Source organism: Quercus suber, unplaced genomic scaffold (genome assembly GCF_002906115.3).
Source record: "Quercus suber isolate HL8 unplaced genomic scaffold, Cork oak 2.0 scaffold_925, whole genome shotgun sequence".
Taxonomy (NCBI): domain Eukaryota; kingdom Viridiplantae; phylum Streptophyta; class Magnoliopsida; order Fagales; family Fagaceae; genus Quercus; species Quercus suber.
Genome location: NW_027070348.1, coordinates 99,714 through 124,662, shown reverse-complemented (window position 1 = coordinate 124,662; position 24,949 = coordinate 99,714). Strand labels below are relative to the sequence as shown.

At 33.4% G+C, this 24,949-nt stretch overlaps 1 protein-coding gene across 5 annotated transcripts in view; it reads left to right on the top strand.

Annotated features, from left to right (window-relative positions):
- The first annotated feature begins 10,247 nt into the window (after positions 1-10,247).
- Positions 10,248-24,949, top strand: part of LOC112024410 (probable LRR receptor-like serine/threonine-protein kinase At1g56130) — a 75,143-nt gene continuing 60,441 nt past the window's right edge. Inside the window, exons 1-15 of one of the 5 annotated variants that reach the window (XM_065768363.1) lie at positions 10,248-10,409; positions 13,545-13,728; positions 14,931-15,002; positions 15,170-15,241; positions 16,153-16,224; positions 17,187-17,258; positions 17,352-17,423; positions 17,518-17,589; positions 17,742-17,813; positions 17,893-17,964; positions 18,084-18,155; positions 18,254-18,325; positions 18,595-18,660; positions 24,151-24,219; positions 24,887-24,931. In XM_065768363.1, coding sequence (XP_065624435.1) covers positions 10,286-10,409; positions 13,545-13,728; positions 14,931-15,002; positions 15,170-15,241; positions 16,153-16,224; positions 17,187-17,258; positions 17,352-17,423; positions 17,518-17,589; positions 17,742-17,813; positions 17,893-17,964; positions 18,084-18,155; positions 18,254-18,325; positions 18,595-18,660; positions 24,151-24,219; positions 24,887-24,931 — 1,208 coding nt within the window. In that variant the 5' untranslated portion in view covers positions 10,248-10,285. The remainder of the gene's footprint in view (positions 10,410-13,544; positions 13,729-14,930; positions 15,003-15,169; positions 15,242-16,152; positions 16,225-17,186; positions 17,259-17,351; positions 17,424-17,517; positions 17,590-17,741; positions 17,814-17,892; positions 17,965-18,083; positions 18,156-18,253; positions 18,326-18,594; positions 18,661-24,150; positions 24,220-24,886; positions 24,932-24,949) is intronic. The other 4 variants (XM_065768359.1, XM_065768361.1, XM_065768360.1 and 1 more) reach the window with 4 other exon arrangements.

Sequence of the window (24,949 nt, the reverse complement as noted above, 5' to 3'; positions counted from 1 at the left end):
GTGATGAAGATGATCGGTGCCTTCACCAATTGCCTGGAAAGCTTCACACGAAGGTTTGACAGTCCCAACTCTTGAACTCGATTTGTCAAGGATATCATCCCAAACGCACGTGACGTGTGAGTGATGAAGGGTACTCACGCATAAGCATTACAACATGTTCATGCATCAATACTTCCCATGTTTGTGAATATGCCTAGTTGTGTGCTTTTTGCTAGTATTTAGGTTGTTATTTTGTATGAGTGGTTGTCTTTGATTCAAATGTTTTTATATTTTTTATGTTTTTGATCAACCTTTTACTGCTTTTGTGCCAAAAATCCAAAAACACATAAAAAGTAGAAAATCCAAAAGTTTGATCGGATTTGTTAAGTTTTGTCTCAAAGCATGTTTTGCCTTGTACCTTTGTACTAATAGCTTTGTGCATTTAACGAGTGTAGCTTGTCTCTTATGCATTCATATCATAGTGGAAGAAATTCTAAAATCTATGTGACTGTTGTAAATAGATCTTCAACCTTGTCATGAATGATTAGTGAATGGTTTTGTTGATCTTGAGACATGCATAGACTTATGCCTATATATCTTCTCACTTTTTATTTTTATACTTAAAAGAGCTCTCTAATTGTAAATCTCCAAATGAAAAGAGATATAGAGTTGCAAAAGCCCGTCGCACATACTAGTATTCGACTAGGAAAAAGGAAAAGTGACCAATATAAAATGTTTGATGCCCAAAAAGCTAAAGGCTATCTCATCAATTAAAATTTCAAAAATTTCAAGCATCTATCTCAAAATGAGATTTTCTTTGCTCAAAAATGCAAATGATATGTGAATATGGAGCCAAATGAAAAGTTTCAAAGAATTGTTATTCAGTGCTTGTGGGACGTCATATATGCATGTTTCTATAATTGAGATAGGTTACATTATCTAGTGCTAGTTGTGTATGCCTTGATTGAATTGATCATTGAAGCTTCACATTAGACTAAGGACTATCCTATTTTTGATATCCACACGTAACACACAAGTCTATGTTCAATGAATGCCATATTCATTTATGTGATTGTACTTGATTAAATGTGTTTTCACATACTCAATCTTTATTGATCAAACACAAAAAGATTTTTGAGTGTTTTTAGTTGTTTTTGGAATAGTATTTTGTTTTTTTTACAAAAAGTCAAAAAATTTCAAAAACAGTGTTGCCCTGTTTTGGCGGCTAAGTCGCGAGTTAGCCAAGTCGCAAGCCCCTGTCGCGAGCCCACTCAGAGATTTTTCGCGGCTTACTGGCGAGTTAATGACCTAGGCGTGAAAAATACTTAGAAAAATTTTCAAATTTTGGGTTTTTGCATATTTTGCGGCTCAATGTGGCGACTTGTTCACGAGTGGAAGGTCCAATCACGAAGGGTACACAGAGATTTTCGCGGCTCAGCTCACGATTCTCTCGCGGGTAGATCTTTCAGTCGCAAAAAACACTTGGAAGATTTTTCAAGAATCCTGTTTCATAGTGTTTCGCAGCTTACCCTGGCGACTTACTGGCGACTTGATCCAGTCGCGAAAAACGTGTGTTTTGCGTTTTGAAGACAGTTTTAAAATGATTTTCAATTTTTCCCTCTTACTTATTGTGATTGTTCATTGTCTTCCCCATTTCACTCTCACAAACACTCAGAGTATTTCTCTAAAAATCATCCATTTCTGCATTATTTCTTCTCAAATCTTCATAAAAAAGGTATGGGTTTTCTTCCTTTTCCTTCATACCTACTGCGTTGGGAATTTTTTTTGATTTGTGCTGATTTATTGTGGTTTGTGGTGTATCATGTTTGAACATGGGTTTCTCATTTAATGTTTGTAATGTCTGTTTGTGATGATCTCTACACTTATTTTCTCTACCTTGTGTACCTTCTTTGGTTATTGGGTGTATACACAGTCTCATTGTCATGATTTGAACCTAAATCTCATGTGTTTAGGGTTTTCTTCAATATCCATGGTGTGAAAATGACACATTGCTAATAATGTTTGTTGTCTTGTCTGGTATCTCTTGTATGTGTTAAATCATGTTGCAGTAACAAAATGTCTCCATTCAAGAGATCAGCTGTGAAAGGAGGAAGCAGCAAAGGGAAAGAACCTGTCATTGAAATTGATGATTTTTCCCCTACACCAAAAAGGACTCGTTCCCCATCCGGTGGTTTCGATCCTAACAAGTTCCAATCGTATGCTGCTTTTCAGATTTTTGAAAATTACTTCAAAAAGGCTACACCATTAATTGAAAGAGTCTTTGACCAACATTCTCTCTTTGACACCAACATACCTCAATGGTTTGCCTACAAGGATTGGAATTATCTCCTTTCCGACCTTGATGATGCATATGAAAATCTGGTAAAAGAATTTTATGCCAATGCAATTGTCGATGGAGACGAACTTAAGTGTTGGGTTAGAGGAAAGAGTTTCTTGGTATCTCCCACATACTTAGCAGAAATCCTGCACATCAATCGGCCAATGCTTGGGGCCTCACTAGTTTATGATGATCTCCATCCAGATGAGGAATTACTTAAAGCTGTTCTTGGAAAAGATCTGGAGTTTTCCTCAAATGGGAACTCAGTCAGTGTTTCATCTCTTCCTCCAAAATTGAGGGTGCTTACGATTGTCATGTTTCACAACCTGTATCCATTATCCAGCACAGGTATATGAACCTCGGACGAGCACTGTTCCTTCATAATCTGATTTTTGATGTTGAGATTGATATATGTGCACATATATTTCATATCCTTTGTAAAACTGTTCTACGAACAGAGTCAAGAATCTGCATTCCTTTTTGCTGCCTCATTTCAAGGATTCTGAAGCTGAAAGGGATCCATCCCTCTGAAAATGAATTTCCATGCCCAAAATCATGTCCAATCAACATGCATACATTCAACGCTAACATTGGCCATCGCAAGAAAGGAATCAAAACAGAAGCTTCAGTGTCCCACAGTGGTTCACACTCTAGTTCTTTCACCACCGATGACAAGCTAGACTCTATTGTAGCATCTGTCAACGAGCTGGGTACAAAGATGTCAGGACTTACATCCATCTTGCACCATCTTAACCTTCGGTGGGATACAAAGTTCACTTCTCTCCAAGCTTAATTGGATCAAATTCAGAGAAAGCTACAAAATGATGAAGACTAGCTATTCCATGACAAAAAAGGGGAAATGCTGTTGGCAGGGGGAGCTTAACAAAAGGGGGAGATTTCAGCTAACAGGCTTTTGTTTATTGCTTTTGCCTATCTTTAGCTTCTACCATATTATATTTCAGTATCCACTTTGTATTTATTCAACACATCTTTCTTTATGTGTTGGTTTGTACCTCTGCTAACTGTGTAGGTTTTAAGGTTTTTGGTTTTTGTGTTTTGTACCCATGTTGCTTATGTAAGCTTTAAGGGTTTAGTTTCATGCACTCCTGTAGGCCTTTGTGGTTTGTGTCATGCTTTATGCAGCCTTTGTGCTTTGTTAATTCAATACTTCTAACCTAATGCTATGCATTCTTTGTGAAGTACTGTCACTCTTGTGCCCGTGTAGGATTTTTCCTAGATGCACATACTTCATGTATTGTGCATTGGTTGAGTGTTGGTCATTCAAGTGATTTACCTTATGTTTGTCATCTTGAATGTCCGGATGTTCATTCCAAGTGTGAATGGGCATTGTGATCACTTGGTTATAGAGATTGCTTGTTTTGGTCTTGCCATGGCTTATTGCTTTACTCCATTGTGCATGATCGCATTGTACTTGCTTCATATGCATTACAAGTTTCTGTATACAATGAACTTATTGTGTTGTTGTGTTTCAGGAGATACTTGTTCTTATGGTTCAAAAGTTTCACAGATTCTAGAGTTAGGTGTGAGTGAGTTTTCCAACTGTTCCCAACTCACGCGTTAAGTCTAGAGTTTGTTTTAGGGTTTTGTCATGAAATAGCCAAAGGGAGAGATTGTAAGGTTGAAATTTATCAACCATCTTGTTGGCTTTATTCCTTGCCAATTTACTTGTAGTTTAGCACTTAGTAGCCCTGTATTTAGGTGGGATTATTGTAAGGGTAGTGTGAGAGAAGATGTGAAGAAAAGCTCAAGTATGTGCAAAGAAACAGAGCTTCACTGCTAGGACTCGCAGGTGGCTCGTGGGTGGCTTGCGGCTACAAGCCGCCAAATGCAGGCACGTGAGATGCACACAGGGAAGCTGAAGGGTCGCGCCAGTTGTCGCACTACAAGACAAAAGTCCCAGGCTGGCCAGGTCGTTACGTCGCAACTTGAACTCACGACTTGGACAAGCCGCGAGACCACGCCGCCAATTTACCCTGTTTGGCAAAAACTGTTTCTTCGTATTCCTTTCTCACCCCACTATATATAGACCCTTATACCCACAATTTTAAGAGAGCTTCCAGAAAGAATTTTGTGAGAGAAACCCTAGAGAAAAGCAAGATTGCCTCATCCCCAATCTTTACCTTAGAGACTCTACAAATTCCTCTACTCTCTTCCTCTCCATTGTTACATCCTTGAGACGCCATTGACCAAATCCTTATCTCACCACACCCACGTCTGTGAGAAGGTTCATTTGGTGCTAAGGGAAGCAGTTTGGAAGGAACCAATATACATTGGTTGATGCTATGGTATAGTAGCGGAATCCGGGAAGTTAAAGAAGAAATAGGTTTGGCGTAACCTCGTTGGAGCAAGAAGCTTGGAGGGCTTAAGTATTTGGGTAGATTAGGCTTGGAGGGTCTTCTGCTGTTCATGTATCCCAACTATATTCTTTAGTGGATTATTTACTGCTTGGAGAGCGGTAGAGAGGTTTTACGCCGAGGGCTTCGGTTTCCTCTTCGATAACACATCGCATGTTGTCTGTGTGTTTGCATCTTCCTTCCTTTATCTTTGCCTTATATTTACTATTGTGGATGTGTTTATATTTGGCTTAGATTAGTTATCAATTCTGTGATTGGCTTATGTTCATGTTCCGTACATTAATTGTTTGATTATAAGTTTGAATTGATATTTTATAATTTGGGGTCCAAACGTTCAAGGGTGTTTTATACACATTTTGAACTTTCAGGGGGGAAGAAAAGGTAGTGAAGGGGAGTAGGGTAGAGTAGAGTTGGTTGAAAATAAGCTATTTACCATGAGCATGAATGTGATTCTCCACAAAGTCCTTTTGATCATTTTGAGGGTTATCATCCAATGCTCCTTCCACTGACTAATGAGTGGCCTCCTCGGATTATTGTTATTGCTATAGTACTACTGTTTTGAAATTCTTGATCTCACTAATAAAGTTACTCTCTCATACTACTCCCACAATTATAAACTGTTTGGTCAAGGTACTCCTAATCTTGCAGTTGACTGATAGTTGATTTCTCTATTTGTCTAGAATGCACAATGGCTAAAAATGTTACAATATTCAAAAAATTCTATGATGAAGTCCTATGCACCTATTGTGAAGTCCTTGTGTGATCCCATGCGTCTAACAAACTTATACGCCTGTTGTGAAGTCCCTGTGTAATCCCATGCGTCTGACAAGCCCTTAGGAATAGAGATATTCCTTAAGGCTCATATTGGAGTTCTTGAAAGAAAAAGAAAAAAAAAAAAAAAAAAAAAAAAAAAAAAAAAGAATCCTTGGTCTTGTCATGCTTTCATACTTTGGTATTGCCATGTTTCTTCCGACAAAGTCTAGACATTATAGGATGAAGAAAAGGACAAAAATTTTCAGCTGATTTTTAAGCCAAAAAGTGAAAAAAACACTATTCACTTTTATTGTTCACAGATTATTATTCATTGACACTATTCACTTTTTACTGTTCACTCCTAATTTTTGCCTATTTAAAGGGGGCTGTCCCTTTAGCTTAAGACAGAATTTTTCAAAGAATTTTTCTCAAAATTCTCTCCTTAGAAAACCTTCTTTCCTTAGAAGCTTTCCTTTGAGTTAGAGAGTTCCTACTATCTTGTTCTTACTACTACTTTCCCTACAAACCTTGTAACGAGGACTAGTTCAAGTTTTGTAACTGTTAACCTATACTGTTGAGATCTTGTATTCACTACTACTGTAAGTGTTTGTTCTACTTTCAATAACAAGTATTTTTAGCTTTCTATTTAATATACTACTTGTTGCTACCGCCATCTTAGACGGTTCTAAATTGCTTTCATTTACTTTGAATTATTTTGTATATACTGCTTGGCTGGTTCTACTACCTTAGTATTGTTTTAAATTATCTGCACTTCAATTATACTTGCAATACTGCCTTCTTAGCTAGTTTTACTTTGCTTACTTTACTATCAATATACTTTCAATATATTATACTGTGCTTCCATCTCTTTAGCTATGCGTCCCCTTCCCCCCATTTTAGTATCAGAGCCATTCTTTTCTGGCCGGTGATTATGTTGTTGGGTCTTTATCTCTTGTCTATGCTTACCTGAACCTTTGATACTTTGTTGTTGTGTTCCCTTCTTACCGTCATTGGCGCCACCCTAGACGTAAAGTGAATTCCTAAAACCTAACTGTAAGGCCCGTTTAAGCCAAGAGAGGGCATGTAGGGCATGTAGGAGGTATAGGGTTGCTTAGGATACTTTGAATTATTTTGATATATACTGCTTGGCTGGTTCTACTGCCTTAGTATTGTTTTAAATTATCTGCACTTCAATTGTACTTGCAATACCGCCTTCTTGGCTGGTTTTACTTTGCTTACTTTACTATCAATATACTTTCAATATATTATACTGTGCTTCCATCTCTTTAGCTATGCGTCCCCTTCCCCTCATTTTAGTATCAGAGCCATTCTTTTCTGGCCGATGATAGTGTTGTTGGGTCTTTATCTCTTGTCTGTTATTACACGAACCTTTGATACTCTGTTGTTATGTTCCCTTCTTACTGTTGTTGGTGCCACCCTAGACATAAAGTGAATTCCCAAAACCTAACTGTAAGGCCCGTTTGAGCCAAGAGAGGGCATGTAGGGCATGTGAGAGGTATAGGGTTGCTTAGGGTATGTGTTATGAAATGCAACGGTTGTGAGAAAAACATGATAATTGAGTATTAAACCTAGGATAGTATGGTGGGGTAAATAATTTTATGCTAAATCTACTCTCTTCCCCCTCTCTCTCCCTCAATCCAAACAGACCATAAATCAGTATCATATGTTGTTGAACTTCAACATCAATTAAAATTATTAACATGGTTGGTCTTAAACACCAATCAAGCACTAGTTATGGTAGGTCTGTTTATGTAGTCTAGTGACTTGATAAGTGAGAGACCCATTGAGAATTTACTTGTTACCCAAATTTTTATGGCATTTGCAGCCCCAGCACAACATTATTCATTCCAAGACATTTTTCCCACTTTTTATGTTCTATATCCTTCACCATTCATAGCATGTCACGTTTTTGTTTTCCATTTTAAATTGTTGTTATTTTATAATGAAAGTCAAATGAATACAAAGAAATTTGCAATGGATATGGTATAAAGTGAAACACAAAAGGTCGGATAGAAGGTTTGCATTCCCTTGTCACAATGTTAAGGCTCTATAAAAGGAATTAAAAAGATATAGGTTTACAAACTCCGTAGTATCTCACGCGTAAGATGCATATATGTTAGGACATATGTGGATATTGTTAGAAACATATGTTATGTAAATTGACTAATTCTTTGACAAAACGCACTTTACTTGTAATTTGGTAGATTTAGGATGAGTTTAGCACTTCAAGGAGCAAGAATTCAAGTTTAGTATTAAAGCCGTGCAAATTTGTCCAAGAAACAAGAGAAGAAGTGTTATTCATTAAAGCTCGACAGATCCATATCCATCGAGGTTTAATGTTGATGCTTAATAGCAGCTCGACAGAAGCTGTTTCTGTCGAGAATTACGAAATTCAGATTTCAGATCTAATTTCACACATATCTATGTGTATTTGTGTAAGGTTTCTTTTCTCACAACCCTAGACATATATAAGGATTATTTTAAGGGCCATCAAAGGTGATGCAAAGTGATGCAACTCAATGCAATTTGATTGTGCATGCAAATTGTGTCTGAAGACAGAATTTACCCTAGTTCATCATATTCCTTGTAGAAGTTGTTACGTCTTTGCACCAATGGTTTTGTAACTAAGGAGCTTCTTGATCTTCATCACTGGATGAACTGAAGAACTTTACAACCAACATCTTCTTCAAGTTGGTGTGTTAGTCACGTACTTGGATTTGTGCATCAATTGGTTAGTCATGTACTGGAAGCCGTGCATTGAAAGAAGAAATTATCACTACATTACAAGTCTAATTGGATATTGGGGTAAAGGTTCAACTATAAGTTGGTATTAGGTATTGAGATTCCTTTTACTTGTAATCGTTTATTTTGATAATAGTAGATTTTCGGGAGTGGTGATGTCACGCCCCGCCCCCATGTGCACGATATTGTCCTCTTGGGGTGGCCCGAAGAGGAAAATATCATGCACATGGGGGCAAGACATCTTGTTGTCATCACAATATTCTCAAAACTGCTGAGCTGTCAATTCTTTACAAGTAAATATATATATATAAAATTATAAAGGTATTATGAGAATTTTGTGTCATTTGTGTTTTTAGAAATCTTTTGTTGGTTTAGTTAACTTTGTTGAGCTAAAATTCACCGTTTCACATACAATTTTCTTAGGTTGACTTTTTGTATTTTTTTTTCTTTATGCATCATTTTAAGTAAAAACACATAGTTTTACAAAATAAAAAATAAAAAATAAAAACTAAATAATAATAATAATAATAATAATAATAATAATAATAACAATAAAACAAAACAAAACTTAAGATAAAAACACTTTTCATCCTTCATGTTTGGGATAGTTTACAATTCCTCCTAAACTTTAAAATCAAGCAATTTTTCCTTTAATATTTTGGGAAATAGCAAATATGCCATATTGTTATTCTCTCAGTTAAACCCTAAAGAAAGTTTATGATTCTTAAAATATTTATTGTGTAATGTCTAAAATACTCCCACTAAATTTTAACATCCCAAAAATTTTCTTCATGTATTTTGAGTTTTAGATAATAGTAATTCCTGGAAAGTTGGAATGATGATATAAATTTTTTTATTTGTTATCTAAAAACCATTGATTTTCTAGGTTTAAATTTTTGAAACTTGTAATTTATCTAATGAAAAATTCGATAACACGTCTTTTTTTTAAAAAATTTTTTTTTTAACCTTAGCAAAACTCAATTGTTTATTGTTGAAAGATGGTGATATTCATTACCATTCTTAGAATTTTTTAGTGAATGGATATATTGCTTTTAGCAAATAGGTACTAAAAAAACTATTATAGTAAAATAAATATTTATATGTTAAATAACTACCCTATCTTTGTAGGTGATCAAAATTCTTATACGAACGAAATTAACTTTTTTATGACATAATTATTAAAATTTTTAAAATTAATATCTCTTTTGATTAATATAAATCTCTATGTACTTTAGAAATAAAATTATTTATATCTTTTTTTTTGTGATATAAATAAAATCTAAAATACCTTAATCACTACTCTCTTTCCATGGCAAGTACGTGTTGCCTTAACTAGTATGTGTGTGTGTATATATATATATATATAAATTTATGTTAATTATTGTTGCTTACATACAACTAGTTGTACACTAAGATGCATGTACACTTCATTTAAGAGTACTGTATCTATGTTATATATGTGTCATATTAGTATCGTACCTACCATTTCATATTATAATTGCTCATGTTGTTGTGTCGTACCCATACCTGCACTTGTACCCGTGTTCGTGTCCCTACATCCTAGGTTGTACACACAAATTATAAAGAAAAATGTTGACAAATCCCCTCAAGGTATTGATTTAGAGACTAATTTTAGAAACATTTCATTGGAAAATAATAAAACAATTAATTTTTCAAATAGCTTTTTATATTTTTCATAAAAGTGGTGTTAAAACTTTTCTAATATGGTTTATTGATCATTACATAAAAACTCTCGTTAATAGGACCCAATTATAAAAACTATGTTTTCAAAAATGCAATTTTAATTGTAACTGAGAATGATGAAAACACAACAACATAGGTATGTAATCCGTACACACAATGGCTATCACTATTCCTTGGTTTTGTTTTGGGTTCACTGCTTGACACGTGGCCAATACCTCCAAGTTGAACAATAAATTTAATTTGTCTTGTCACGTGTCCCTATATAGTGTTTAAGCTCCATTGGTCATTGCTACTACTAAGATATATGTAACTGAAAGTGTTATATATATCTAGATCTACTCCATTTTTCCTTGTAAAATAGGAAGCTCTGAAGATGAATATGAAAGTGAAGCCACAGTCTTCTTCAATATTTGCTTATAGTTACTGTCTCTTGTTCTTCTTCCTAGTATCGTTTGACATCTCAAACGCCCAAACTGCAACCACAGACCCTTCTGAAGGTACTACTCTCTCTCTTTGTATATTTTGTAATAAATTCTTCATTTCATTTCATTTCAATATACTGATATGAACCTCTCAAATCTGTATATATGAATTCTAATAAACCAAATCTCTATAGAGTTGGCTCGATATGAAATTGCAGTAAAGCAATCACATCACATGGGGTTTAATTTAAACGTTGGCAAAACCAAATCTGTCCATTTTTATTCCTAGCTTTGTATGAGATATTAAGAGATTTTAGCAAGGACTCACTCATACAGAGAAGCTCGTAGTACAAGTTTACCTGCACCGACATAAATTAACACACTTTAGTTCTCTCTCTTTCTCTCCTCTAATAAATTGATGAATAAGTTCATCCAAACACACTATTTACATTATATTTTCTTAATCTTTATTTTATTTTACTTCATATATGTATCTTAACCAAGAAACGTGGCATCTTCATGAGATGTGCTAGAGATTGATAGTTTTAACTTTTAATTTGATTGATATATTTTCGTGCGAACCTGATATCACATCGTCAATTATTTGTTACTTTAATTGCATCAACTTTTTTCTTTTCTCAGAACCTCCGTGCAAAATGTATCAATTTATATGTTATGACTTTATTAATTTAATTTAAATTGAATGAAGTTTATTATAACTTTTTGAGGACAAAGTGTATGAAATCATAAGGATATAAACGACCACTTTTCTTATTTTTAGTCACTAGAAAAACCATACTAATTAACTGAAGAATTATGCCCTACAGACAATGCTTAATTGTTTCGAGATTGAAATGCCTAGCTATTGAAAAATTAAAATATGAAACCTCATTTCATAGATGTTTATTTATTTATTTATTTATTTTCTTCCCGGTTAAACAATTCATTCTACGTTCAAAAAGTGAATGTTGATTTGAAAAATCTCATTAAGCATTTTGAACAAAATTCCAAGTAAATTATTCTGTTTCATCACCACCAACGCCTATGCATTGACAAGGCTTCCTTTCTCGAATCACTTTGGAATTATTTGAGCACGACAGTCAAAACTTTTGAAGCATGGCATTGACATTTGTGACAACACATGACCAAAAAATGAAAAAAGGTACTACTATACTACATAATGCAATTTTTATCAAGGGCGGCGTGTTTAGTCAAACTTCATTATTGTTAATTTCGTAGTTAAGACTTTAAAGTAGCTTGTACTTATCCAAATATTATAAATTAAGTAGCTTTTATTTTTAGTCAAAGGAGTCAGTTTGGAACCATCCAAATATTATAAATTAAGTAGCTTTCATTTTTAGTCAAAGAAGTCAGTTTTGAACCATACCGGCCGGTACGGCCGAAATTTCTCTTTCCGGCGGGAAAACCGGTACAGGTGACCCCTGTTTCGTACCGCTTTTTATACCGGGCTGTTTCGGGTTATTTCGGCTATTTCGGAAAGTTCCGATCATTTCGGCCGAAATATTGATTTCAGAAGAAAATTACCTCTTTGAAATTGATTTTTTCCGGTAGAAACCCATAGATCCGTGACACTGATACAATGACGAAGTTCTGGCGAAGCCCGCCACTGCATCATGTCCTCGTTCTGTTAATCTGCATCTCTTGTTCTTACTGGTTTGTCTTCTCTTCTTCGCCCAACACAGACTTCTCGTACCAGTCGTTTATAGCTTCTCAATGCATTTTTAAATCGTGTGGCTGTGAAGTTGTGTTTATTATTTTTTTGAAGTAACATGCGGCTTTGGTAAAAGTGAGAACTAATGTCAGGCATGGAATTCAATTCAGAATTCACGTGGGTTAGGTAGAGTCTATACCTTCTGCACTTTTTTTTTTTTCGTGGAGAAATATGCTTTTTACACTTGTTTTAAGTTTTATTATTATTTTTTTAAATATAATGATTAGACCATTTAGATTTATATGTAATGGACTGGGCTATTATAAAATGATAAAATTAATGATGAATTGAGCCTAATATACTCAAAGACATAGGATTTAAAATACTATGTATATATATATATATATAGTGGTAACTCCAAAATAATACATCAGTATTAATCAGTATCGAAATATATCGTTCTATTAGCTAAACTGAAACGGCTTTCGGTACAAAATTGATTTCCTTGTTTTTAATTAATAATAAAGTAACTTCCTTTAACATTTTGATAGTTAAGAATTATTAGTTAAAATGATTTTTTTTTTCCCTAAATGTAGCAAAGGAAACAAAAAAAGGGTCATCAAAATAATTATATTTCTATAAAAAAAAAAAAAGAAGAAAAGAACTCTAACAAATAAATCTATAAATGTATGAATTGAGTGAAACTCAAAAGGAAAAAAAAAGAAAATCGATAATTCATAACCAAATGATTCACTAATTGCCCGTTAAAATTTAATCTATGAATTGGGCAACTTATTCCTTGACCAAATAAATAAAAAAAATGAAAGATATGATGAATATAGAATAAACACAGTCATAAATCAAATAGAACCAACTAAAAAAGATAATAGAATAATATTTATAACTCCAGAGAGAAAATTTAACCCTAGACACATCTATTTTCACACACAAATCTATATTCTCCTTGTGTCAAGTCTTAATTAGATTTTGTCCAAAAAACAAAGTCTTAATTAGATTTCAGTAAACAATTTACAAAGAATAGAGAGATTGCTTCATTTATTTATTTATTTTATTTGTATTGGTGATAGATAAATAGTAGGAGAGGGGAAGGAAATCACGACATAACTTAAGGGATGGATGTCATTACTCGTTAATAGTGCACTATCACTTGATAGGAGACTTTTAAAACTATTGTTTTGGTGAAATGTTTAACGTGCTTTAGCCTTTAGGATTATCCAAATAGATCTTGGGCTACATAGAAAAAAAAAAGTGTACTGGGCCTTAGCCATCTATAGTTATATATGAGATTTGGGCCTTGGGCTACATAACAATCTAATCCCCAAAAATCTAAGAGAAAAGATCTTGGGCCTTGGCTATATATTATATACTAGATTTGGTTAGGTCCTTTTGCAAGAAATTTTGAAGTTGAATTTTGTTTTATATGAAAGCGTATTTTGGAATCTGGAACATCTTTATATTTTGGTTATATCATTTGAGTATGTGATAGTGATGTGATGATATTGAGGGTTGTGTTACAGTGAGGGCATTGAACTCAATATTCCAACAATGGGATGCACAAGCAGTGGCATTGTGGAACATAAGTGGAAACCCATGTAGCGGAAGTGCCGTAAATGATACTGATTTGGAGGACCCAATGAATAACCCATCTATCAAATGCGACTGTACCTACAGCAATGGTACCATCTGCCATGTTACACAATTGTATGCCTCTCTCTCTCTCTCTCTCTCTCTCTCTCTCTCTCAAAATAATAGGACATCAAAAGAGAATAAATACTAGTTTGCATTTTATCACCAAATTCCTTCCATAATCTATTCTCAAGTTCTAATATTCACTCTAGCCTTGGGTCTAAACAAGTGGCAAGGTTTGGACACGTGTTTTCATTGTATCGGTTCAGAGTGCACTGGACCCAAGTTATGTCCAAATATCTTACCTTCTTGTGCCTTTTTTCTCTAATACAACCAAGGAAATGGACTCCATATCCATTCGAGATTCACATGTATAGGTAGTTCAGAATTAAGATTTATTTAAACTCTGATAGTAGGTTGTAGAGTATATTTTATCTTTCTGTGTTCGTTTGGCAAATATTATTTTTCTCAACTTATTTTATTATTCAACTTATTTTTATTATTATTTATGGGTTTTACTGCATTTTTGGTACTATTTATGGGTTCTATTGTACTATTTCAGCTAACTTTTACCTTTATTTGTAGTACTTTTAGCAAAAAAATTTCAATTTTAGCAAAATAAGTGAATCCCAAATAGACCCTCCATGTTGACCCCTTGAGATATATTCAACTCCCTTAGAGAGGCCATGAAAAAATGTTTGGGTGCCATCGCCCATCAATAATGTTACACCTCAAGAGATTCTCACTCAACATTGGAGAGTGGAGACATGTCTCCTAAGTCCTAATAGATACATAGTGCCCTACTTTCATTCCTCATTTCTTCTTAGGCCCAACCCTCCTCCTTAGTATTGTAAGGATTTAATTCACATTTTACCTCCAGTTTAAACTTTTGTGGGACAATGGATACTCTTGAATTTGAGTCTAGTTTCACTCTACCTTGAATTTAAAAGTTATTCAACACGTTGGATCCTATTTATTGAAGGCAATTTTGAGCCCATATGTAAGGGGATTTTTTGACTTATAACAAGTGGGAGAGGGGGGATTTGAACCCAACCTCTCCTCATGAGAGAGAATCGATAGAGTCACTAAGCCATAAATCTCTTGACATGTGATGGGATTGTTAGGATAATAGTTAAGTGATTAGATTCACCATTTTTCAATCAATTTAAACTTTTGGAATAAGTTGTAGTCTATCACGTACTAACCTTAACATATCTTTTTGAATACATATCATTTTCTTTACTTATTGCAAGCTAGCTGTTCTTATATTTTTCCAGGAGGGTGTATGAATTGAACAAACTTGGAGTGATTCCAGAAGAACTTGTGGCTTTAAAATTTCTTACCTTCTTGTATGGATTTCTTCACTCTCTGCATTTGATTTATGATAGTTAACTCATTTTTTCTATTTGTCTTTTTTAAGGTGGGAAAAGAAACTTATTGTTTATTAGATTGTTAAAATTTTCATTTGAATGAGAGATTCAGATTTAAAGATGATAATTTTGTTCTACATCTGTAGGAAGATTGATCGAAATTTCTTCACAGGCCCCTTGCCAACCTTTATTGGAAATTTATCTGCATTGCAGTTATTGTAAGTATTGAAAGAAGGCATATATATAGTTCAAACTTTGAAGCAAATATTTGACTTTATGCTTGTCATCTATTAGAGTACGTTCACGTTTCTGCAATGACTAAGGTAACATAAGGACATTGTTAAATTGCATTTATATTCGGTAAAAACATGTAAAACATACCCAACTTGTTAAGTGCAATATAAACTATCTGACCATGAATCATTTTGGTTCAGTAGAACTTTTGCTTGTGTCGTGGATGAATGCAAGTACCCATCATGTGGATGGAGAGAGGGAATGAAATGAAAGGCCTAAACCTTGCCTTCTATTTTATTTTAATAGTTGTTAAGAGGAGAATTAGTTCATATCTAATTTTCAAAGGCCTTCTGCATTTCGAAAATGGGCTATAGAGAGAGTTTCCCCAGCAAATGAATTTCAGATAATATGAATCTTCACAACAAAAAATTCAAGTAATCATCAAGGCTCCTCAAATCCACATCGCAAGCAGCACAGGAACTTGCATAATGCGTGCCTAACATGCGTTGATATTCAATTAGTTATCCAGGCTCCTCAAATCCTCTGTTACCCTCGCTTGAAAAAGGTGAAACCTTACATGTAACAAGAATTATCATGCCTTAGGACTTCTATTGCTACCTTAGACAGTTACACATTAAGCCAGCAACGTATGCTGTCTTGGACATTTTTCATACCAAAATTCTTTTGTCCTTTCCAGTTATAATCTGTTTACTATTTGTTCATTTTAACAATTATTTCATTTTCTTAATTATGCTTTTTGATACTTCCATATAAATATAATGTGATGTTATTTATAGAAATAATTGATCAATACTGGTGGGTAAATTATAAAGTATAGTTGCTGAGAATATCTGGTTGTTGATTCGTAGATTTATTGTTTTTTTTAACATTTTAGGTCAATTGCCCACAATATGTTCTCTGGGACCATCCCAAAGGAGCTTGGAGACCTGAAGGAGCTAAATATGCTGTAAGACACGAAAGAACCCTACAGTGAAACATCAACTATTCTGTGAAAAGAAAGCATCAATCAAAAGTTTTGTTTTGTAAATGCATGGCCTTATTTTGATGGAAGTTAATTGCTTCTCTGAATTCCATGGAATGAAGATTCATTTTAAAATCTTGCAAATAATATAATAGAAAGTAAAAGTGAGTTTGGGAACGGTTTCATTGTGCAAAAAATACTACCTATTGTTATTGGCAATGACTTATCTGAAAATTCTTAAAAGGTAGCATTCTGGGCCTGGATACTAGCTACCCTTTCTGAGTTGTCACTTTATTATTCCTATCCAAATTGTGTTTTGCTAGAAATGTTAAGAGTTTTACATAAATATTCAAGTGATCTAGATTATAATTGTGAATTTTTTGATATGATAATAGGCTCAATGTCCAAAAGGTACATAGACAGAAATCTAACTAGGACTATCTTTGATATTATCTCACTTATTTCATTGGAAACTTAACAAATATAAAGCTTTCATAAATGTCAACTTAAAAATGAAAATTTTACAAGGCTCATTCTATCTAACATTACTACAGAAGTCAAGAAACCTCTTAAATGGCAGTGATAACTTGTATTTTAAGACATTAGTCATCTAGGATCATGAACTTAAAATAAATTTCACCTGGTTCTGTTCTTGACATTATTTAACTAGTTTTGATGATTTGCAAAACTGATGCTTAAAATATGATAATATCAAAATTAGAAATTTTTATATGGCTCATTTTGTCTAAACATTATTTCATAATAAATAAAAAGAAGGCCTTTTTTACTACTAGATTGAAAAAGCTCTTGAATGTTAATCAGAAGTTGCATTTAATTAAATAGTCAAAGAAATCAGTTTTGAAACTGATTACTGGGAGAAAAAAATACACCATATGAATTTTGATGATTTCTTTGACATATAACTTCTCCGGATGTATACCACGCAGGTCTTTGGCTTCAAATAATTTCTCAGGAACACTTCCTCCAGAACTGGGTAATTTGGTCAAACTTGAGCAAATGTAAGTTCTAACGTTCTTTTACTTCAATTTAATCATATGCAAGATTGTGTCAAATTGCAATGTCTAAATCATATTGGCTTGTGAATTTTGCAGTTACGTTGACAGTAGTGGATTGGGTGGTGAAATCCCTTCGACATTTTCCAACCTTCAAAACATGCGAATCATGTTAAGAGGACATCACTTTTAGTTATTTATATTACTCATGTAGATGAAGATTTTATCATGGGCACAGCTTACAATAGGTATGCTTGGGTTTCAGGAGGGTATCAGACAGTCCTTTCACTGGAAGGATACCAGACTTCATTGGAAACTGGACAAAGCTAACAGCTCTGTAAGCCATCAAAGTTTCTGGTTACATCTTCAAGTGTATTTTACGTGGATGATAAGTTGTAGTCGTCTCTAGATTTTAATGCATTCTTCCAAAGTAGAGAAGTATGGCTACTATAATCCTACTGTTGATAAGCCGGTTAAATGTTTTTGTAGGAGAATTCAAGGAAACTCTTTTGAAGGTCCAATACCATCCAGTTTTTCTAACTTGACCTCATTGCAAAGTTTGTGAGTATATTTTTCAAATTATTGTAATCTACATCTCTCTCAACAAGACTAGTTTCATAATGTTTGTGTATACATGTAGGCGAATCAGTGATATATACAATGTGAGCTCCTCCCTTGACTTTATTATAAATTTGACGTCCTTGACTAACCTGTAAGTTAACTTACCCTGCCATTCGCTCATATGCCATCCAACATTGTTTTTTTTTACCAAATATACAATCTAAACTCATTCACCTATGCACTAATTATCCATTGTTATTTCTCCCATAGAGTTCTAAGAAATGCATTGATTACTGGAAATATTCCATCTGATATTGGAGAATACAAAATGTTACAAATACTGTAAGTTCCAATGGACAGTCAAATCTTAAATTCTGACTGATTTCTGAGACTTCTTTCTGTTCTATTTATTTCTCTTAATTTATCACTTACTTTTTCAGGGATTTGAGTTTCAACAACCTAACAGGTGAAATACCAAGTGGTTTGTTCAGTATAAGTTCTCTCCAATTCTTGTAAGTATGCCCTTGCCTTCTTGTTTTTCCTTTCTTCTTGCAACAGAAGGATTCAAAGTTACAAACTTAAGGCCTACACCCAACCTACCCCTCTACCACCTAAGCTAGGGCTGAGCACTTTGTCCCCATTGCTTAAAAATCTTGATCTATGCCCTCTTTTGTTATCATCGTGTACTTATGTTTTATCCATGCATAATTGCACCCCCCAACCCCACCCCAGTCCTTTTTTAATTCTCCTGTGCTTTCTCTTACACTATCAAAATGGTTAGGTTTCTTGGAAATAATAGTCTCTCTGGAACACTTCCTAGCCTAAAGAGTGAAGGACTTCTGAATGTGTAAGTTCTCATAACATAATAATGCGTCATCTTAGTCTCTTAATGTTTTCCCTTTCAGTATGATTTAACATTATTCTTATGTTCCAATGAGATTATAATAATGTCATCTTAAATATTTAATGTTAACCCTTCTAATTTTTCAATATGCTTTAACATTATTCTTTTTTATTTTTTATGTTTCAAGTGAATCTCCTGGATATGTGTATCTTTTTCATTTTAAGCAAATTTGTGTCTAATTGTGTGTGTGAGTGAGTATTTGGTATCTTCTAACAATATTCATCCTTTGAAAGATGGCTAATTGAAATGGTCAACTGGGTAGAGTAGCATTACTTCTGATCCTATACTTGTTACAAGCCTAAAAAGTAGTCAGATTGGTTGCCCTGGGCAAAATTTTGGAATAACAGCATTTTTCATACCACCATCAAGACTCCCTTTGAAGCCTTGTATGGGTTTCCAATTCCACCCCCTTGGCTCATAGACTACATACCTAGTACTAGCAAATTATAGATGGTTGAAGACATGGGGGCAGATCTTGTCCATCCTCAAAAACAATCTTGTAGCTGCCCAAGAAAGAATGACAATACAAGCTGACAACACATAATTAGTTAAGAATACTCAGTGGATGATTGGTTTTTCTTGAGACTCCCTTACAGACAAAAATATTTGGGACTTCGAAGCCATTTGAAACTGTCACCAATATACTTTGTTCCATTTAGATCCTTCAAAGGGTTCCTTTGAATTTTAGATCCATCCAGTCTTTCAAGTATCTACCTTAGGCCAAAATTGGGAAAACACACCACTCCTTTGTCAACATATCCTCAAGTTAACAAAGAGGGGGATCTCTCTCCCGAACTCAAAGAAATCTTACAAAGAACAGTGATCGAGCTGGGCAACGAGGTTGCTATAGAGGTGCTTGTCAACTCAAGGCACTCATGCAGATTATGTTACATGAGAGTTATTCCATACCTTGTAGCTCCAATTCCCTCACCTTGTGGGCAAGGTGCTTTTCAAAGGGAGGGATATCTTGGGAACCTAGTAAGGGCCTTGTGCTATGCATGCCACGCAACCCCAACCCATATGTCGTGTGCAAGCAAGCCAACAGCCAAAATTATGTGTGTAAGCGTGTGAAAGTAGCATCACGTGTAGGAATTATGTGTGAGAATCATGACGTGTGAGGGAAATAGGCAAGTAGGAAGCTAAAGATTGAATTTCATTTAGGTAGTTGTTAGAGCACTTTGTTACAATTGGTTCGTTAATTAGAAGTTATTTAGAGATAATCTTGCTTAAAAAATATCAAGATCTCGAGTATAAATAGAATCATGTATTTATACTTGCGCATTATGTGAACTAACCGCAAACTCACGCGTTGCGTGTGATAATTATTTTTATGGTGGTTTTAATAATTTTTTTTTTACAATTTAAACTAATTTAATAAGAAGTAATGTATTTCATAATCATATTATTATTTATTATAGGAATAGTCATAAATGTAATATAGGAACAATCATAAATCATAAATATAAATTTTGTCGTTCCAAAATGAGAACAATACAATTTTTCTCTGAGATTCATAAGGCAAGTTAACAAAAATATTCAATTTTAATAAAATTTATTTATAACTTTTTGTGAATCATTAAAAAGAATATAAAATTTTGAAATTATTTTTTTAGTTTTAAACAAACTTTCTCAAACCTTATTTTTTCTACCTACAATCAAAAACACTGAAAAGCATAACTAAAAAGATTAATAAAACTTAACAATGATCAATTAGACCAATTAGGAAAACACTTTGTTGTTGATAATTTGTTAAGGTTATTTTCTTTGCAAAAATTGTAATTTCGTCCACCCAAAACATATTATCTAATAAACAATTATTAGCAAAATCTAAGAATTAAATTTCTATATATGCATTGTTATAAAATAATAATAATAATTAAAATAAAATTTGTCACCCATTTGATTATTTTCATTTCGCTAAGCAAAACCTTTGCTTTTTTCTAAATAAATGACATTATAGAGTACTTCTAATACAACTATTAAGAGTACTTTGTCCGCTATAAAGAATTTAAAAATAAACAAAAATTAGTAAAGTCTCATAGTTTAACATCTAAATTGAGCACTATAAAAAATTATGTTTTGTAATAGAATAAATACCAAATTATCCAAATCATACTATGTAATAGAATCATATATATATATATATATATATTTTTTTTATGTTATGTTTAATTCTTTATAATGCAATAGGATAACATTTAACAATTAAAGAGGGAAAAAAAAACAATTTAAAAAAAAAAACTAAATCACATTAACCCAAAGTAGAGTTTTAAAGAATATAAAAAATCAACCTAAAGAAGAGATGCAAGAAAAATAAAAAAATCCACCAAAATATTGTGAGAGAGAGAGAGAGAGAGAGAGAGAAGAGAGAGAGAACCTTTTTTTTTTTTTTTTGAGGGAAAAAATGTATAAAATGGAAGAGATATGGACAAATTTATATTAAGATGGTGTGAATAAAAAGAGATTAAAATAAAAGAAGATGAAGGGAAAGAGGAAGAATGATATTAATATAGAGGGTAGTGGGGAGATGAAAAGGTAAGGGAGGGAAAAAGGTTGGAGAGGTAGTAGGGAGATGAAAAAGTAAGGGAGTAAGAAAAGTTGGAGAGTGTAAATATTAAAAAAATAAATGTTAAAAACAATTATATAAAAATTGGAAAGAATTAAGATAATGACATGGAACTAATGTAGCTCAATGGGAGCGTAGTAATAGTAAATGTTAAGCTTCAGTTTTTAGATATATATAAATGTAGATGATAAGCTAGTTCTCTCTAAATTCTCTCTACCTTCTCTTGGGAGTCCACAACTACCTTGAATTACTCCAATTCTTCCTTCACAAGTTAGGATCCATGAAAGTTCAAAAATGTGTGAAAACACAAGAGCTATTTAGACTCCAAAATTAAAGTTACGGCTTGATTAATTTTACTTTAACTTAATACTAAGTGCGAAATAGAGTAAATGCGAGCGGATAAGCAAATAAGGTATTCTAACCCATAATCATTATAACACAACAGTAAAATGAAAAGTAAAAGAGTAGGGAAGAAGAATGCAAACACAAGATAACACGCCGATGTGTTATTGAAGAGGAAACCGAAGAACTTAGTGAAAAACCTTTCTGCCGCCCTCCAAGCAGTAATCAATCCACTAGACAATCAGTTGGGATACATGAGTTAGCAAGAAACCTTCCAAGCCTAATCTACCCAATGCACCTAAGCTCTTCAAGCTTCTACTCCAACAAGACTTCTCAGAACCATGTATTGTCTAACTCTCCAAATCCCACAAAACGCCTAATTGCATCCGCCAAAGCCTGTCTTCTTCCAATGCTATCCAGCAGCACCAAAACTTTACTTGACACTCTAAAAAGGTGTGGTAAGTGTTTAGGCTATCAACCTCTCAATGGTATGGAAATGGAGAGGTAGGCGTTGAGGAAAATCCACAAGCAATTGTGTAGAAAATTGTAGATATAACAATCTCTAACTCTCAAGGTTTGTGGCTAAGGTTTTCTCTTAGAAGCACTCCTCAACATCTGTGGGTAATGTAGGTATATATATAGTGTGGGTATAGATAGTGTGTATCAGAAATGACAATTTGGCAAAACAGAATGTTTCAAGAGTGTCTCACGGGAAGGCCTTACCTGCGAGACTCTCGTGAAAACCAGTTGTCTCCATCCTATCCTGACTCTTCACATTCCAGTCATGTGCAGAGCACATGCATCACTTTGCGGGATGCATACTCGCAAGCTACCCGCAAAAACACTTCAGTCTTCAATTTGCCTTGAGTCTTCACACACTTTTTCTCACACACGATCCTTACAATGAAATCTCACATTAAATACAGGGTACAAAAGATTGAATAGAATTACAATCAAATTTGGCACATAATTAAAGCTAACAAAACACATAATTGTAAATTACAACTTTACAATCCATACAACTGCTAACCTTAAGGACTAGTAGAAAAATTACTCTAGAAATAGTACAATGAGCCTAAGCCCACACATGGACTTGAGCGAATCTATATATTACTAAAAGCTGAAGCGTAGCGTTTAATACTGCTGTTCTCACGTTGCGCCACATCAGCTGCCACGTCATTTTTTTTCTTTTCTTTTTTAAAATATAATTTTCCTACAATTTTAAAATAATTTTTAAATTTTCAACCCTATAAATGCAATCCACTATTTATTTATTTACTTCTACTACTTATTTACACTTCTTCAACCTTTCTCTCTCCCTTACCATTTCATCTCTCCACTACTTCTTCAATCTTTTTCCCTCATTTACCTTTTCATCTCCCCACTACCCTCTACATTAATATCATTCTTCCTCTTTCCCTTCATCTTCCTTTATTTTTGTCTCTTCTTATTCACACATTCTTACTATAAATTTGTCACTATCTCTTCTATTCTATGCATAGTTTTCACTCACAAAAAAAAGGTTCCCTCTCTCTCTCTCTCTCTCTCTCTCTCNTCTTAATAGTTATACTAGAAGTACTTTATAATGCCATTTATTTAAAGAAAAGTAAAGGTTAGCCAAACGAAAGAAAAGCAAAGGTTAGCCAAACAAAAATAATCGGATAGGTGACAAATTTTAACTTTTGCAATTTTATTTTAATTATTATTATTTTATTACAATGCATGTATAGAAATTTAATTCTTAGATTTTGCTAATAATTGTTTATTTGATAATATGTTTTGAGGGGCCGAAATTATAATTTCTACAAAGAAAATAACCTTAATAGATTATCAAAAACAAAATTTTATCATAATATTGGTTGAATTAATCATTGTTAAGTTTTATTAATTTTTTTTAGTTTATGTTTTTTTGGTGTTTTGGATTGATCATATATTACATTTATGATTGTTCTTATAATAAATAAAAATATAATTACGAAATACATTACTCATTATTAGATTAGTTTAAATTGTAAATTTTTTTTTTAATAAAATCACCATAAAAATAATTATCACGCGCAACGCGCGGGTTCGCGGCTAGTATAACCCTAACAATGGAGAAAGTTTCCTGTCCCTATAAAATGGAGAAACTCCCCCTTTTTATTTGCTTAAATAATAGTATTGTCATATTCTAGTATTCTACTTTCTTTTCTTTCTTTATTTTTATTGCCTAACTACAAATAAAATATGTAAAATATACCTAAAAATATTAATTAATTGCTATTATTATCATTTCAAGTTTGCATAATTCTTATATTAAATTGATCAAGGGGCAAAAAAGAGAAGTAGAAGAAGAAACCTTTTTACTTTGTACGGTATCTTCTAAATTTCTTGCAATAAAGTGTTCAAATCTGAACATTTTGCATTTGGCATGTGACCAATTGATAAAACAGTCTAGTTGCTTTGTAGATTTCTTATTCGGTTTTTTTTTTGGTGGGGGTGCATTATGTGTCTGCTCAATACTTTTCACATTCTTCTGCATGCAGAGATTTTTCCTACAATCAACTGTCTGGAGGATTTCCCTCATGGGTAACTGCATCCTCAAACTTACAACTGTATGTATCTCAAGTGATAGTACTCTTTTCTTTCATATCTTTTTCTGAATTTAACACCTAGGTATGAACACCGGGTGCTATTGACATAAGCCTAACTTATTTATTTTAGTATATGCCACATGAATGTAATTGAAGTATCAAATTAATTTATTCCAGCCATGGTAATTTAAAGAATATTAATAAATACTGGTTAGAAACTTGAACTTGATTTCTTTCATTCTATGGGTGTCTATCTATACTAGAGCTTCTGGAAATGATGATTAGCTACCTCAAAAGAAAATTTCTAATGTCCATTTTAAAACTAAGAAAAGAAAAGAAAAAATAAACATCATGTTAACTAGGTTGACAAAGATGGTGGAAACTATATTAGGTATAGCCCATCCTGCATAATTCTTTTCTTTTTATTTTTTATTTTAAGGTCATGTCAAACGCTAATAAATCTTTATGCCTCTTCTATTACTTGGTTAACCGTTTTCCCTTATTTTATGAGAACCCTAACAATGCTCTTCACTATACCTCAGTGGGTGTTAACTACTGATTTTTGAAGAAGGGTGACTTCAGGAGCCAGTGCTCATTTGTAAATATCTGCTGTACCAATGTTTTAATTTCTTATCCTATATATCATCTCTAGTAATAAGTATCAGTTGATAGTGATGAAATTATGTAGGAATTTGGTGGCAAACAACTTCGTATTTGACAAATCAAACATAAGGTGAGCTGTGGTTCCTCC